Genomic DNA, 15,160 nt, shown 5'->3' with positions numbered 1-15,160 from the left:
ATTTGTGTCCAGCAAATTTAGCACCTGTACCTTAGGGTCTTTATCCAACTCTTTTGCATAAATTAAGAAGCGAGGCCCTAGCACTGTTCTGTGGCACACCACTTGTTACATACTGCCAACCAGAAAGACATTTATGCCGATTCACTGTTTCCTGTTAGCCAGCGACCTTCTATCCACACCAACGCTCACCTCCTACACCATCAGCTTTTATTTTCTGCAACAACCTTTGATGCGGCACCTTTTCTGATGTGGCTACTGGAAACCTGAGTGTCAAACATTTACTGGCTCTCCATTATCTGCAGTGTGACTCCAATAAATTGTTCAAACATGATTTTGTTTCAACAAAACCATGTTGGTTTTGCCTGATTACATTGTCCAAGTAATGTAATGTAATTTTTACATTGCAGAGGTTGAGGAAGCATGAAATTCTTCTACGAGTGGCAATGAATGCTGGATCAATTCTTTCCCTTAATCCTGAGAAGATCGCATTTGGTTACATAAAGGCCTTATGGGATGCGAGGAAAAATGGGTATTTGCGTTGCAGGAAGAACAGGCTAGAGGGGCTGAATGGTATCTTTTGAAGATATCATGTACAGTGAACTGAACAAGTATATTTTCAGTAACGAGAAGTTTCTGAATCAGCATTATTAACATAGCTCAAATCACCTGAACAGCACAATAGAACCACAGAAAACTACAGCACAGAAAACAGGCCATTTGGCCCCTCTAGTCCGTGCCAAAACATTATTCTGCTAGTCCCATTTACCTGCCCCCAGCCCATACCCCTCCAGACCCCTCTCATCCATGTATCTATCCAATTTACCCTTAAGTTAAGAGCGAGCCTGCATTTACCACATCAGATGGCAGCCCATTCCACACTCCAGTTTGGGATAAACTCAATGGCCTGCCTGTAGCTTAGTACCAAGTTTGGCATTTTGCCTGACTGGTTAGAACATCAACTGCCAAATCCTGGTAATCTGAGCAGCAATAATCTAGTCCAGACCAAACACTTGAGCTGCACTGCATGTGATCTGAACCAGAAAATAGTTGAACAGATGAACAATTTCAGACCCTCCAGCAAGAACCAAGTTTATTGACAAGAAGGAACATACGCAGCAGGTCAAATCGAATATCCCAATGTGCCCTCTTTGGAAAAAGTAATATCACTAATATCCATTTATTCATTGTTCTTTTCAGATCCATTTTGTGTCAGCTTGAAAGCAGTCAGGATAACAAGCAACAACAAGGGAGATTAAACCATTAGCCCAGCTTCAGCTGGTATTATTGGGACTGAAAGCAAGGAGTGAGAAGAACAGGTTCTTCAGGTTGGCAGGTTGTGAACCCCAGGGGTGGGTGGTGGGCCCCCAGTCTGTGACTGGTGGGGACCCCAGGGGTGGGTGGTGGGCCCCCAGTCTGTGACTGGTGGGGACCCCAGGGGTGGGTGGTGGGCCCCCAGTCTGTGACTGGTGGGGACCCCAGGGGTGGGTGGTGGGCCCCCAGTCTGTGACTGGTGGGGACCCCAGGGGTGGGTGGTGAGGCCCCTGCTGTTCACAATCTACATCAGTGATTTGGCTGAGGGGTCCAAAGGAGGGATTGTGAGGAAATGGAATTTAAAGAGGCTTCAGGGGGATATGGACAACTGAATAAATGGGCAAGAACATGGCAGATGGAATATAATGCAAGGTCATCTAGATAACAGAAAAATGCAATATTTGGTAAATGCTGAGAGAGCGAGTTGAGAAAGGGACTTGGCTGCACTTGTACACCAGTCAGTGAAGGCCAATATACAGGTGCAGCAGGTGATAAGGAGGTTAATGTTAGCCTTTATTACAATGAGGTATGAATACCTGAATGAAGTAGTTTATTGCAGATGTACAAAGCCTTGGGTGAGATCACACTTGGAGTATTGTATCCCATTTTTGGTGTCCATACTGTAGGAAGGATGTACTTACCATAGGAGTGCAGCAAAGATTTGTTACACTGGTTCCAGGGATGAGTTTTCTATACGAGCAGAAATTTAGAAGACTGGGGACACAGGAGCCTGCAGATACTGGAATTTGGAGCAACAAACAATCTACTTCAGGAACTCAGCGAGTTGACCCTGCATCAGGGTTTTGACCCAAATGTCAACAATTCCTACCCACCACCAGGTGCTGCTCAACCCACTGAGCTCCTCCAGCAGATTGTTGAATAGACAGGCACTGTATTCAATACTGTTTAGAAAAATCAGAGGATATTTCATTGAAACCTGCAAAATTCTTTCAGGGTTCTACATAGTGGTACATAGTAGGCAAGGAAATGAGTTTCCTGGCTGAGCAGTCAAGGATCAGGGGGCACAATTTGAGAATAGGTGGATGGCTGTCCAGGACTGAGGTGATGAGAAATTTCTTCATTTAGAGTGTGGTGAACCTTTGGTAATCTCTAGCCCAAAGGACTACTGAGACTTACTGAGTTCATTCAAAACAGAAGTCCACAGGCATATGGGGGAAATCACAGGATCTGGGGATGGTGCTAGAAGACCATAAAACATAGGAGCAGAATTAGGCCATTCAGCCTATCGAGTCTGCTGTGCCATTTGATCATGGCTGATTTATTTTTCCCCATCAACCCCATTTTCCTGCCTTCTCCCTGTAACCTTTGATGCCTTTACTAACCCATCAACCTCTGCTTTAAATATACCCAATGACTTGGCCCCCACAGCTGTCTGTGGCAATGAATTCCATGGATTCACCACCCTCTGGCTAAAGAAACTCCTCCTCATCTCAGTTCTAAAGGGACGTCCTTCTATTCTGAGGCAGTGCCCTCTAGTCCAAGACTCTTCCATTACTGGAAACTAAACAACATCCACTGACTCTCCTTTGTCTATCCTGCTTGTTACTTCCTCAAAGAATTCCAACAAATTTGTCAAGCAAGATCTCCCCTTAAGGAAACCATGCTGACTTCGCCCTATTTTATCATGTGCTTCCAAGTACCCTGAAACCTCATCCTAATAAATGACTCTCAAATCTTACCAACCACTGAAGTCAAGCTAACCTGCCTATAATTTTGTCTTTAGAAAATGTCACTTGAGGGAGAAGATGTACCGTAATCTTGAGTGGCGGAAAGCTGAGGAAGGGCCAATGAATTACTCCTAGTCATATGTCCTTATGACTCCCTCTCACCACAAATGCTGTCACACCCAAATTTAGGACCTTAAACAGGACTGAAATTAAATGATTATGCATCACTAAACACACTGATACTGGAACAGATGCACTGTTTCACTACATGTAAAAGGAGGTGGGGTAAAGATAAGGTGATGTTACCACTGCCTCACCACTTGCCTGACCAGAGGCTCAGACTCAGGACTTGAGTGCTGGAAATGGAAGGGTGCACTGCTCTACTTTCAAAAGTGCATGTAGCCGCAGGTGATTGCCAAGTTCAAGATAAGACTGCATGTTGCAAAGTCTGTGCAGCTAGCAAAGGATTCAGCACTCTTTAAATTGAATGCTGGTGGCAAACCAGACCATCCACTGACTACAATGAATGAAAACAAGTGCCAATAAAACCAGCCCGGCTGCCTTTGGGCACAACGGAACTGCAGAGATTGCACTGGGTTCAAAGGGTAAGGCAAAGGTTTCCCATCAACTAATGGCCCCTCTGCCGACAGCCAAGTACAATTTAAGATGGAGGAGGCTGAGAGTGAACATCACTAACATAATGTGCTGGCACAGGAAGCTGCAACTACAAGTTCTGCACAGACCAATTAGAAGGAAACACACACTATCCTGACAGAAAAATGGAAATCTAGGTCATCTTGAATAAGAGCATCAAAAAGGTGGGAGGCAAGGGTAAACTGTAGGCAGCAAAATTATCTGGAGTTTAGGAAAAGGAGAATGGGGCAATGATCAGGCTGGACAGTGATCAGAGGGCAGACGACGCTCTACTAGAACCCTAAATGTCTACCTTCGGAGGAAGAGGCCCAGCAGCTTCTCAATGAGGCCAGGATGCCACATCACCTCGAAGGAAATGCTGACAGTTACCATATCAGTCATCAACAAGCATCATTTCAATCTCACGTTACAGAAATAGAGACGTGCGATGCAACTGATAAGCTCTGAAACCAAAATGATTGGAGGATAAACGGTGTACTGGCTTTTGTTACAATGGGTAGTAGGGATAGTGGTTGAGTCTTTGTGCATGTGTGTATTCACAAACAGCTCCCCCATCTCAGGGAAGGAAACCTGCAAGCCTTATCTGGTCTGAACCATTTGAATCCTGTCCCATACCTTGTTGCAGCAAGGCACGCAGCTGAGAGACTGAGAAAGGCAAGGCTCTTTCTTCCAGAGAGAAAGATGGATGGCCAAACAGACTGTTTAAAAAGTTTCCACATGTGGAAAGCCCAAAGGAAGTATGAAGTGTCAAAGCTCTGAAAAAGGTGACAGCTCACTAACACCTTCCCAGGAGAACAGGGATGGCAAAAGACACCAGCCTCTCGAGCACCAGGCACGTTGCTCCACTCTTAGAAAACTACAAATGTTGGAAATCTGACAAAAGAAAATGCAGAAGTTCACAAGTGATAATCTGGCTTCTGAAAAGGGAAGAGATGGATTGACATGTTGTTTGAGGACCCTTCATCCTCAGGCAGGGATTCAGGGAAATTTTTATTTATTTTCCTCTCTTCAGACCACGACAGATTTGCTGTCAAGTTCAGACACCAAATGGTTATGGAGGACTCCACACTGCACATCGTTAAACCAGACTGCAGAAGGTCAGACATGAAGCAAAGCCTGGTCCTCATACCTCCATGTGCCGCTCCAGCTCCTGCAGCAGTGCTGGGTACTTGTCCAGTCTCATGAAGGGTTTGCTGAGGCTTGTCGTTAGCATCAAGATGCCTGGGCTGCTGGCTCCTTGGCTTTCCATCAACTTGTCCAACTCCTCACTGTCAGAACAAACAAAACATTTCAAACACTTCAAATCTTGGAGTAGTCTGAGAAATCTACACAACAGACTCAGTAATACAGCATGGAAACAGGCCCTTCGGCCCAACTGGTCCAACCAAGATTCCCATCCATGCTAGTCCCATCTGCCTGAGTTTGGCCCATATCCCTCCAAACATTTTCTATCCATGTACTTATCCAAGCGAATTTCACCTGTATGATCAGTTTGTAAGATGAGCTTTTCACTGTACCTCTGTACAAGTGACAATAATATACCAATATCTGCCTCAACTGCTTCTTCATGCAGATGGTGGTGCATATGTGAAATGAGCTGCCAGAGGAAGCTGCTTCTCTGTTCCCTTTTAAATCTTTCCCTCTCAGAAACCTATGCCCTCTGATTCTTGGTTCTTCTTTCCTGAAAAAAACTGTGCATTCACCCTATCTCTGCCCCTCATAATTTTATATACCTACACAAAGTCACCCCTCAGTCTCCTTCAGTCCAAGGAATTAAGTCTGAGCCTGCCCAACCTTTCCCGATGACTCAGGGCCTCGAGTTCTGGCAAAATTTTTGTAAATCTTCTTCACGCTCTTTCCAGCTTAATGAGGTCGTTCCTATAATGGGATGACCAAAACTGAGCACTGTGCTCCAAGTGCGACCTCACCAACATCTTCTGCAACTGCAACATAACGTCTCAACTTCAATACTCTACGCCCTGACTGATGAAAGCCAGCGTGCCAAACACTTCCTTCACTAACAATGTGCTGGAGGAGCTCAGCGGGTCATGCATTTCATGAGTTTCACCTTGCAGTGAGATTTGGAGTGGGAGCTTTAAAATAAGGTGAATCTCTGTGCTTGAGTTTCACCTTGCAAGAGTCTAAAAGAGGTACATTTGCAAATTGTTAACAGCAGCCAATAAAAAGAAGGTAGGGTCAAGCGGAGCAGCCATTGTTGGAGTGGACCAGTGTTAGAGTGGGGCTCAAGAGGCTTCAGCTCAAGAGGAGGTGGAGGCTAAGGTAAGTCTCTGGTAAGTTTCTTTCTTTCTTTGGTTTTTCCTTTAGTGCCAGACTAGAGTAGCTAGAATGGCTCCAGGGCCAGTAGAGATGTGGGAGATCTCCAGTCTCCCTGATAGCTATGTACATCTGCAAGAGGTGCATCCAGCTGCAGCTCCTCACAGACCATGTTAGGGAACTGGAGCTGCAGCTGGATGACCTTCAGCTCCTACAGGAGAATGAGGAGTTCATAGATAAGGGAGGCAGTCACTCCTAAGCTGCAGGAGGCAGGTAGCTGGGTGACTGTCAGGAGAAGGAAGGAGAATAGGCAGGTAGTATTGGTATTGGCTTTATTATTGTCACTTGTACCAAGATACAGTGAAAAGTTTGTCTTGCATACTGTTTGTACAGATCAATTCATTACAACATTGAGTTAGTACAGAGCGCATTGAGGTTGTGCAGGGTAAAAACAATAACAGAATACAGAGTAAAGTGTCACAGAAACAGGTAAGTGCATTGCAGGTAGTTAATAAGGTGCAAAGTCAAACAACAGAGTACCCCTTTGGCCGTTCCCCTCACTAACAGGTATACTGCTTTGGATACTGTTGGGGGGGGGGGGGCAGAAATGACCTACCAGAGGAAAGTCGCAGTGACCAGGTCTCTGGCACTAAGCCTTGTCGTGTGGCACAGAAGGGAAGGGGGGAGAAGAGGAGAGCAGTAGTGATAGGGGATTCCATTGTTGGGGGACAGACAGGAGATTCTGTGGATGTGAAAGAGACTCCCGGATGGTATGTTGCCTCCCAGGTGCCAGGGTCAGGGACGCCTTGGATCGGGTCCACAGTGTTCTGAAGGGGAGGATGAACAGCCAGAGGTCGTGGTACATATTGGTACCAATGACATCGGTATGAAAAGAGATGAGGTCCTGAAAAGGGAATATAGGGAGCTAGGTAGGAAGCTGAAAAGCAGGACCTCGAGGGTAGTAATCTCTGGATAGCTGCCTGTGCTACACGCCAGTGAGGGTAAGAATCAGTTGATCTGACAGATGAATGCGTGGCTGAGGAGTTGGTGCAGGGGACAGTTTCAGATTTATGGATCATTGGGATCTCTTCTGCTGTACAAAAGGGACGGGTTACACCTGAACTGGAGGGGGACCAATATTCTTGCGGGCAGGTTTGCTTGAGCTGTTGGGGAGGGTTTAAACAAGTTTGGCAGGGGGATGGGAACCCAAGTGACAGTTCAGAGGTTGGGTCACTTAGTGTACAAGCAGATGCAGTGTGCAGAGAGACTGTGAGGAAGGATAGACAGCTGAAGGGGCAAAATTGCAGTCAGTTGGATGGGCTGAAGTGCGTCTACTTTAATGCGAGAAATATCAGGAACAAGGGTGATGAACAGAGCGTGGGTAAGTATGTGGAACTATGATGTTGCGGCCATTACAGAGATTTGGCTGTCGCAAGGGCAGGAATGGCTGCTGAATATTCCAGGGTTTAAGTGTTTCAAAATGGACAGGACAGAGGTAAAAGAGGTGGGGGAGTGGCTTTGCTGATCAGGGACAGTGTCACAGCTGTAGAAAGGGAGGACGTCCTGGAGGGATCGTCCACTGAGTCAGTGTGGATGGAAGTCAGAAGCAGGAAGGGAGCGATCACTCTATTGGGAGTATTCTACAGACCCCCCAATAGCAGCAGAGACACTGAGGAGCTGATTGAGAGGCAGATTTTGGAGACGTGCAAAAATAACAGGGTTGTTGTCATGGGTGATTTCAACTTCCCTAATATTGACTGGCACCTCCTTAGTGTAAAGGGGTAGATGGGGCAGAGTTTGTTAGGAGTGTTCGGGAGGGATTCCTGACATAGTATGTGGACAGGCTGACTAGAGGAGAGGCCATACTGGGCATTGAGTCTGATCAGGTTTCAGATCTCTCGGTGGGAGAGCATTTTGGAGATAGTGACCATAACTCCTTGACCTTTATCATAGCCTTGTGCAGGGATAGGAGCAGACGATATGGGAAAGTATTTAACTGGGGGAGGGGGAATTATGATGCTATTAGGCTGGAACTGGGGGGCATAAATTGGGAACAGATATTCTTGGGGAAGTGCACAAAAGAAATATGGAGGTTGTTTAGGGAGTACGTGCATGGGGCTCAGGATAGGTTTGTCCCATTGAGGCAGGGTAAGGGTGGTAGAGTGAAGGAACCGTGGTTGACAAGAGACGTAGAATATCTTCTTTCTTCAAGCTTGCCTAAGGTTTAGAAAGCATGGATCAGACAGGGCTCTGGAGAGTTGCAAGGTAGCCAGGAGGGAGCTTAAGAATGGACTTCAGAGAGCTAGAAGGGGGCAATGAGAGGTCATTGGTGAGAAGGATTAAGGAAAACCCCAAGGCATTCTACGCATATGTGAAGAATAGGAGGATGACTAGAGTGAGGGTAGGACCGATCAGGGGTAAAAGAGGAAACGTGCCATGAGGTAGGGGAGGTCCTTAATGAATACATTGCTTCAGTATTCACCACAGAGAGAGACCTTGACATTTGTGAGGATGGCATACAACAGGCTGATACGCTAGGGCATGTTGACATGAGGAAAAGGGATGTGCAGGAACTTTTGAAAAACATTAGGATAGGTAAGTCACTGGGGCCAGAAAGGATATATCCAAGGTTATTAGGGAAGCAATTGCTGTGCCTTTGGTGATGACCTTTGCAACTTCACTGGCCACAGGAGTAGTGCCAGATGATTGGAGGGTGGCAAATGTCCTTCCTTTGTTCAAGAAAGGGAGTAGGGAAAACCCTGGGAATTACAGACCAGTGAGTCTTACTTCAATGGGTGGCAAATTACTGGAGAAGATTCTTAGAGACAGGATTTATGGCATTGCTTAGGCTGATTAGGTACAGTCAACATAGCTTTGTGAGGGGCAAGTCCTACCTCACGAGCCTGATTGAATTCTTTGAGGATGTGACAATGCACATTGCAGTGGATGTGGTGTATATGGATTTTTTAGTAAGATGTTTGATAAGGTTCTTCATGGAAGGCTCATTCAGAAAGTTAGTTGGCATGGGATCCATGGAGACCTGGCTGTGTGCATTCAGAATTGGTTCGCCCATAGAAGACAGAGGGTGGTGGTAGATGGAGCGTATTCTGCCTCTAGGTCAGTGACCAGTGGCGTTCCGCAGGGATCTATTCTGGGCACCCTGCTCTGTGATTTTTATAAATGACTTGGAAGAGGATGTGGAAGGGTGGGTTAGTAAGTTTGTAGATGACATGAAGGCTGGTAGTGTTGTGAATAGTGTAGAAGGTTGCTGTAGGTTACAACAGGACATTGATAGGATGCAGAGCTGGGCTGAGAAGTGGCAGATGGAGTTCAACCCAGAAAAGTGTGAAGTGATACACTTTGGAAGATCGAATTTGAAGGCAGAATACAAGGTTAATGCCAGGACTCAGCAGTGTGGAGGAACAGAGGGATCTTGGGGTCCACGTCCATGTATCCCTCAAGGTTGCTGCGCAGGTTGATGATGTTGTTAAGAAGGGGTGTGGTGTGCTGGCCTTCATTATTCAGGGAATTGAGTTCAAGAGCCGTGAGGTAATGTTGCAGCTCTATAGAACTCTGGTTAGACCACATTTTGGAATATTGTGTTCAGTTCTGGTCACCTCATTATAGGAAGGATGTGGAAGCTTTAGAAAGGGTGCAGAGGAGATTTACCAGGATGCTGCCTGGATTGGAGAGCATGTCTTATGAGGATAGGTTGAGTGAGCGAGGGTTTTTCTCTTTGGAGTGAAGGAGGATGAGAGGGGACCTGATAGAGGTGTACAAGATAAGAGGCATAGATCAAGTGGACAGTCAGAGACTTTTTCCCAGGGCGAAAACGGCTAACATGAGGGGGCATAATTTTAAGGTGACTGGAGGAAGGTATGGGAGGGATGTCAGAAGTGAGTTTTTTTTTACAGTGGTGGGTGTGTGGAATGAATGCTCCACCAGCAGAGATGGTGGAGGCAGATACATTAGGGACATTTAAGAGACTGTTAGATCGCCACGTGAATGATAGAAAAATGGGGGGGGGGGGGGGCTATGTGGGAGGGAAGGGTTAGATAGATCTTAGAGCAGGATAAATGTTGGCACAACATCGTGGGCTGAAGGGCCTGTCCTGTGCTGTAGTGTTCTATGCAGCATCTGTGGAAGGAACGAAATTGTTGATGTTTCAGGTCGAAGCCCTAGTCCTGATGCAGGGTTTTGACCCAAAATGTCGACAATTCCTTTCCTCCCACACATGCTGCTCGACCCGCTGAGTTCCTCCAGCACTTTGTTACTTTCTTCTCCACCCAGTCTACCTGCGATGCCATTTTCAGTGATCCGTGTACTTGTACTCATGGGTCCTCTGTTCTACAACACTCCACAGGGCCCTACCATTTACTGTTGAAGTCCTACCCTAGTTTGACTTCATAAAATACAACACCTCACACTTATCTGACTTGAAAGCCATTTGTCATTCCTCGGCCCACTTACCCAGCTGATCAAGATCCCTCTTCTTCACTGTCTACAATACCACCTATTTTCGTATCATCTGCAAACTTGCTAACCATACCTAGTAAATTCAAATCCAAATCGTTTATATGAATTACAAACAACAAAGGTCCCAGCGCCAACCCCTGTGGCCCACCAGTAGACACAGGCCTCTAGCCCAAGAAACAACTGTCCACCATTGCCCAATTATGAATCCAGTTAGCTAGCTCTCCCTGGATCCCACAATCTAAACTTCCAGACCGGCCTTCCATGCAGAACCTTGTCAAAGGCCTTGCTCAAGTTCACATAGACAATGTCTACCACCCTGCCTTCATCTATCCTCTTGGTTAGCTACTCGAAAAATTCCAACAAATTTGTCAGACATGATGATCATTAATGTTGCGGAATTGTGTACCTTGGGCTCAGTCCTGGGGACTGCACCCCAGCAAAAGGAGTCTGGCCTCCTTGGTACAGAGCAGTTTTCAAAATGATACTGGGATTACCGGGTTAAATTACAAGGTCACTTTTCAGACTGTGTTTGCATTATCTTAGCTGTAGAAGATTAAAGAAATGACCTCACTGAAGTATAGAAAGACACATACAGAGGCAGAGGAAACAGAGCACAGGAGAAATGGTCTTAATTTAATTGACCATTGTAATTATCTCATCAGCACATTTTTAAGATGTGGTGGGAAAGTGGAGCACTTTGGGGAAACCCCTGAGTCAGGGTCAAACCCTGGTTGCTGGAGTAGGTCCTATTGTAATGCAATGATCAACTCTCAAAAAAATAATTGTGTTGACTTATGGGCACCTTACAGGCCCTGACCCAATGGACACAACCTTGTCTGTGGGGGATCCTTATATGTGAGATCCCAGAGTGTAAATCAATTCTACGTTCCCTACCCACTTCACCTATGAACACAATCTTAAATCACTGACCCAAAAATAAACAGGATGTCTTGTATTTAATAAAATCAAGTCCTCCTGATGGTATTAAAGGGGAAGCCAGTTTATCTGTGGCACAGCGCCCTCCAGTGTACTATTCATCAATGAACCACTAAAACTGAACCCAGTGCAGGAAATGTGCGGGATCCAAAGATCACTTGCTTTGTTTTGTTCAAGCTTCTTTTTACACATGATGAAGTGAGTCAAATTACTTTGACTGAAGTTTACCATCATATCATCCAATTGCATCAGGCTATAATGAGATGTAGAAAAATTTTCAATGGCTTGGAAAGAGTTTCTCTGACTCAAAATCAGGGTGCTGATTTTGCCAAAAAAATTCCAATTTTTACCATTTATAATTGTAAACATCTTTTCAAGAAGTCACCACCTTTAATGAATGGTAGAGTAATAGGAATAAAAAGTAAGATTGCAAATGTTGTTTCAATACTTGAATTTGCCTTTAATTATTTGATTCACTTGCATGTTTGAGGACACCCAGGTGCTTTGAACATCAATAGTTCCCATCTCTCACCAGTTAAAAATACTCTGCATTCTTGTTTTGTGCCCTGAAGTCAATGGCCTCTCAGTTTTCCACATTATGCTCTACCTGCCATGTACAGCTTGTCTGTACCCCCTTGAAGCTTGGTTACTGTCTAATCTCTATTTATACTTTATCTTCAGCAAACTGGGGAAATATGACATTTGATCCTCAGACAAATTGCTGATAGATTGTGAATAGCTGGAGCCCAACCCCGATTCCTGTGGTACCCCACAACTCACAGACAACCTAGCTGATCCATTTACTCCCATGCTCTGTTTTCTGCCTGTTAATCAATTCTCTACCCACATTACCCCCAATTCCATACACACCAATTCTATTGACCAACCTCCTGTGTGGGACCTTATGTCAGAAGCCTTCTGAATACACAAATACACCACATGCACTGGTTCCATGTCCATTTTACTCATCACGAGAGGATTGAACAGGCCTTTGTTGTTCTTGTGTGTACATACCTGAAGTGTGGTAAATAACTGGAGAGTCACGTGCAAATAGCCACATGGAATATTGGTGTGTGCCCTCTTGCTGTCCACTGACTGAGTAATACTGGCAACATGTACCTAGGCACTTTAAATTACCTTCAGTTTGTCTCAAGGAGGACTGCTCCAGTCTGAGTCAGAGGGTTGTGGGCTTAAGCCTACTCCAGGCAGCCCTGCATTATTCCAGTGTTACATTGCTGGGGGTGCAATGTTCCAAATGAGTTGATCATAGGCCTGTAACAGATCCTGAGACACTGTACCAAGAAGTGTTATCAAATTCTCCCAGTGCTCTCGCCCGAAGGTGAGGATCAAACAACATCACCAGAAACCAGCAACCGCACTGGCCCTGTAGGTGAGTAATTTACTGGGCTTGCATTCAGAGTCACCAGTTCAATTCCTGGCTCTATAGCTGGAGAACTCAACTTTAAATAATTAAAAACATTGTGGAATAAAAAGCTATTATTGATACTGGTAACATGAAACTCCTGAATTATCATAAAAACTCATCTGGTTCATCAATGTCAGGAGAGAGACACCTACGTTAGACTATTGTTTATTGACTACAGTTCTGCCTTCAATACAATAATCCCAAGCAATCTTGTCACCAAACTCCGAGACCTAGGACTCAACACCTCCCTCTGTAACTGGATCCTTGACTTTCTGACCAACAGACCGCAATCAGTGAGGATAGGCAGCAATACCTCCGGCAAGATTATTCTCATCACTGGTGCCCCATAAGACTGCGTCCTCAGCCCTCTACTCTACTCCCTATACACTCATGACTGTGTGGCCAGATTCTGCTCTAACTCCATCTATAAGTTTGCAGATGATACCACCGTTGTAGGCCGTATCTCAAACAGCGATGAGTCGGAGTACAGGAAGGAGATAGAGAGCTTAGTGGAATGGTGTCATGACAAAGACCTTTCCCTCAATGTCAACAAAAAAGCTGGTTATTGACTTCAGGAAAGGGGGCGGTGTACATGCACTTGTCTACATCAATGGTGCCGAGGTTGAGAGCTTCAAGTTCCTGGGAGTGAATGTCACCAACAGCCTGTCCTGGTCAAATCACGTAGCCAAGAAAGCTCACCAGCACCTCTACTTCCTCAGGAGGCTAAAGCAATTTGGTTTGTCCCCTTTGACTCTCACCAACTTTTTCCAATACACCGTAGAAAGCATCCTATCTGGATGTATCATGGCTTGGTATGGCAACTGCTCTGCCCAGGACCGCAAGAAGCTGCAGAGAGTTGTGGACACAGCCCAGTGCATTACGGCCACCAGCCTCCCCTCCTTGAACTCTGTCTTTACCTCTCGTTGTCTTGGTGTAGCAGCCAGCATAATCAAAGACCCCACCCACCCGGGACATTCTCTCTTCTCTCCTCTTCCATCGGGTAGAAGACACAGGAGCCTGAGGGCACGTACCACCTTACTACCCCACTGTGATAAGACTATTGAATGGTTCCCTTATACGATGAGATGGACTATTTGCCTTGTTGTGACCTTGCACCTTATTGCACTGCACTTTCTCTGTAGCTGTTACACTTTGTAATGTTATTGTTTTTACCTGTACTACATCAACGCACTCTGTACTAACTCAATGTAACTGCACTGTGTAATGAGTTGATCTGTACGATCGGTATGCAAGACAAGTTTTTCACTGTACCTTGGTACAAGTGACAATAATAAACCAATACCAATACCAGAGAAAATCTGTTCCCCTTTCCTGCTTGAGCCATGTATGATTTCAGGTTCACTTCTGAGTTGACTCAACAACTTCCTCAATTCAGTGGCAATCAGGGACGGACAATAAATCCTGGCATTGCGAACAAGGTCACTCCTGTGAACCATTTAAAAATATTATTGCATCTTGTTGTGTTGTGCTGTGTGAAACTTGGCTGCTGTATCCATCACACGGAACAGATGGTTGCATTTCAGAATGAACAGAGTGGTTAGACTTACCCGGCACATTCTGATGAGACGAGAGAGACTTCATTCCCACAGCCACTAAAACAACATCATTCTAACTCTAAAATCTTCCGATTCCATTTGATAATCTTGTCAGAATTGTTTTCTGTTCAGACTGTGTTCTTTTACGAGTATATTTCCCATTATTGAACATGTGCACTATTGCAGAAGTGTGTGTGTGACTGGTTCCACCTTAATGAAAAAAAACCTTTCCACCAATTTTCAAACTACCCTCCCAACTAAGGTAAATTCCATGTGTTTCTGAACTTGATTCACTCAGGACCAGAATCATACAGGTATATATCCCACTAACACACATGATTAAAAACATTCACGGATACCAAATTTTACCACTCGTTTTGTAGTGAACAATTATGACTTGTTTATTTAATTATTTAAGTGTTCTGATTTTATAACTCCAAACCTATCTAGTTTACAGAAAGATCGCAAAGAGGAAACTGAAAATTTTGGGGTGTTATTAGTGAGGAATGACATGAAGCTGGAGACGTGTCACCCAGGAAGGTACATCTTACCTGTGCTCTGTGAGTACACCCACAGCTGATGGGTGGTTGGCACAGTATGTGAGGTACAGCGACTTCATCTGTGGCATGTGATTCAGGAAGCAGCCACCAACCTTCTGCTGAGATTCTGGCAACCTGAGATTCAAACCATCAACATGTTAAATTTATTGACGAACCACAGCCAACGGCAAATGTAGATTCCCAACATGACCTCTGCTTAATTGTTAACCTTCTGCAAAGTGGAACTGCTTCTTCCCCAGGGAGGGGTGCAGGGGATGCAGAGCAGCTGGGTGAAGGATA

At 45.2% G+C, this 15,160-nt stretch overlaps 1 protein-coding gene across 3 annotated transcripts in view; it reads right to left on the bottom strand.

Annotated features, from left to right (window-relative positions):
* arhgef6 (Rac/Cdc42 guanine nucleotide exchange factor (GEF) 6) overlaps window positions 1–15,160 on the bottom strand; it is a 141,562-nt gene that overhangs the window by 41,603 nt on the left and 84,799 nt on the right. For all 3 annotated transcript variants that reach the window (XM_052022159.1, XM_052022161.1, XM_052022160.1), the window contains exons 9-10: window positions 14,873–14,995; window positions 4,783–4,921 (exon numbers count right to left, since the gene is read on the bottom strand). In XM_052022159.1, coding sequence (XP_051878119.1) covers window positions 4,783–4,921; window positions 14,873–14,995 — 262 coding nt within the window. The remainder of the gene's footprint in view (window positions 1–4,782; window positions 4,922–14,872; window positions 14,996–15,160) is intronic.

This window comes from Pristis pectinata, chromosome 8 (assembly GCF_009764475.1).
Source record: "Pristis pectinata isolate sPriPec2 chromosome 8, sPriPec2.1.pri, whole genome shotgun sequence".
Classification (NCBI taxonomy): domain Eukaryota; kingdom Metazoa; phylum Chordata; class Chondrichthyes; order Rhinopristiformes; family Pristidae; genus Pristis; species Pristis pectinata.
This window is presented reverse-complemented; position numbering and strand designations above follow the sequence as displayed.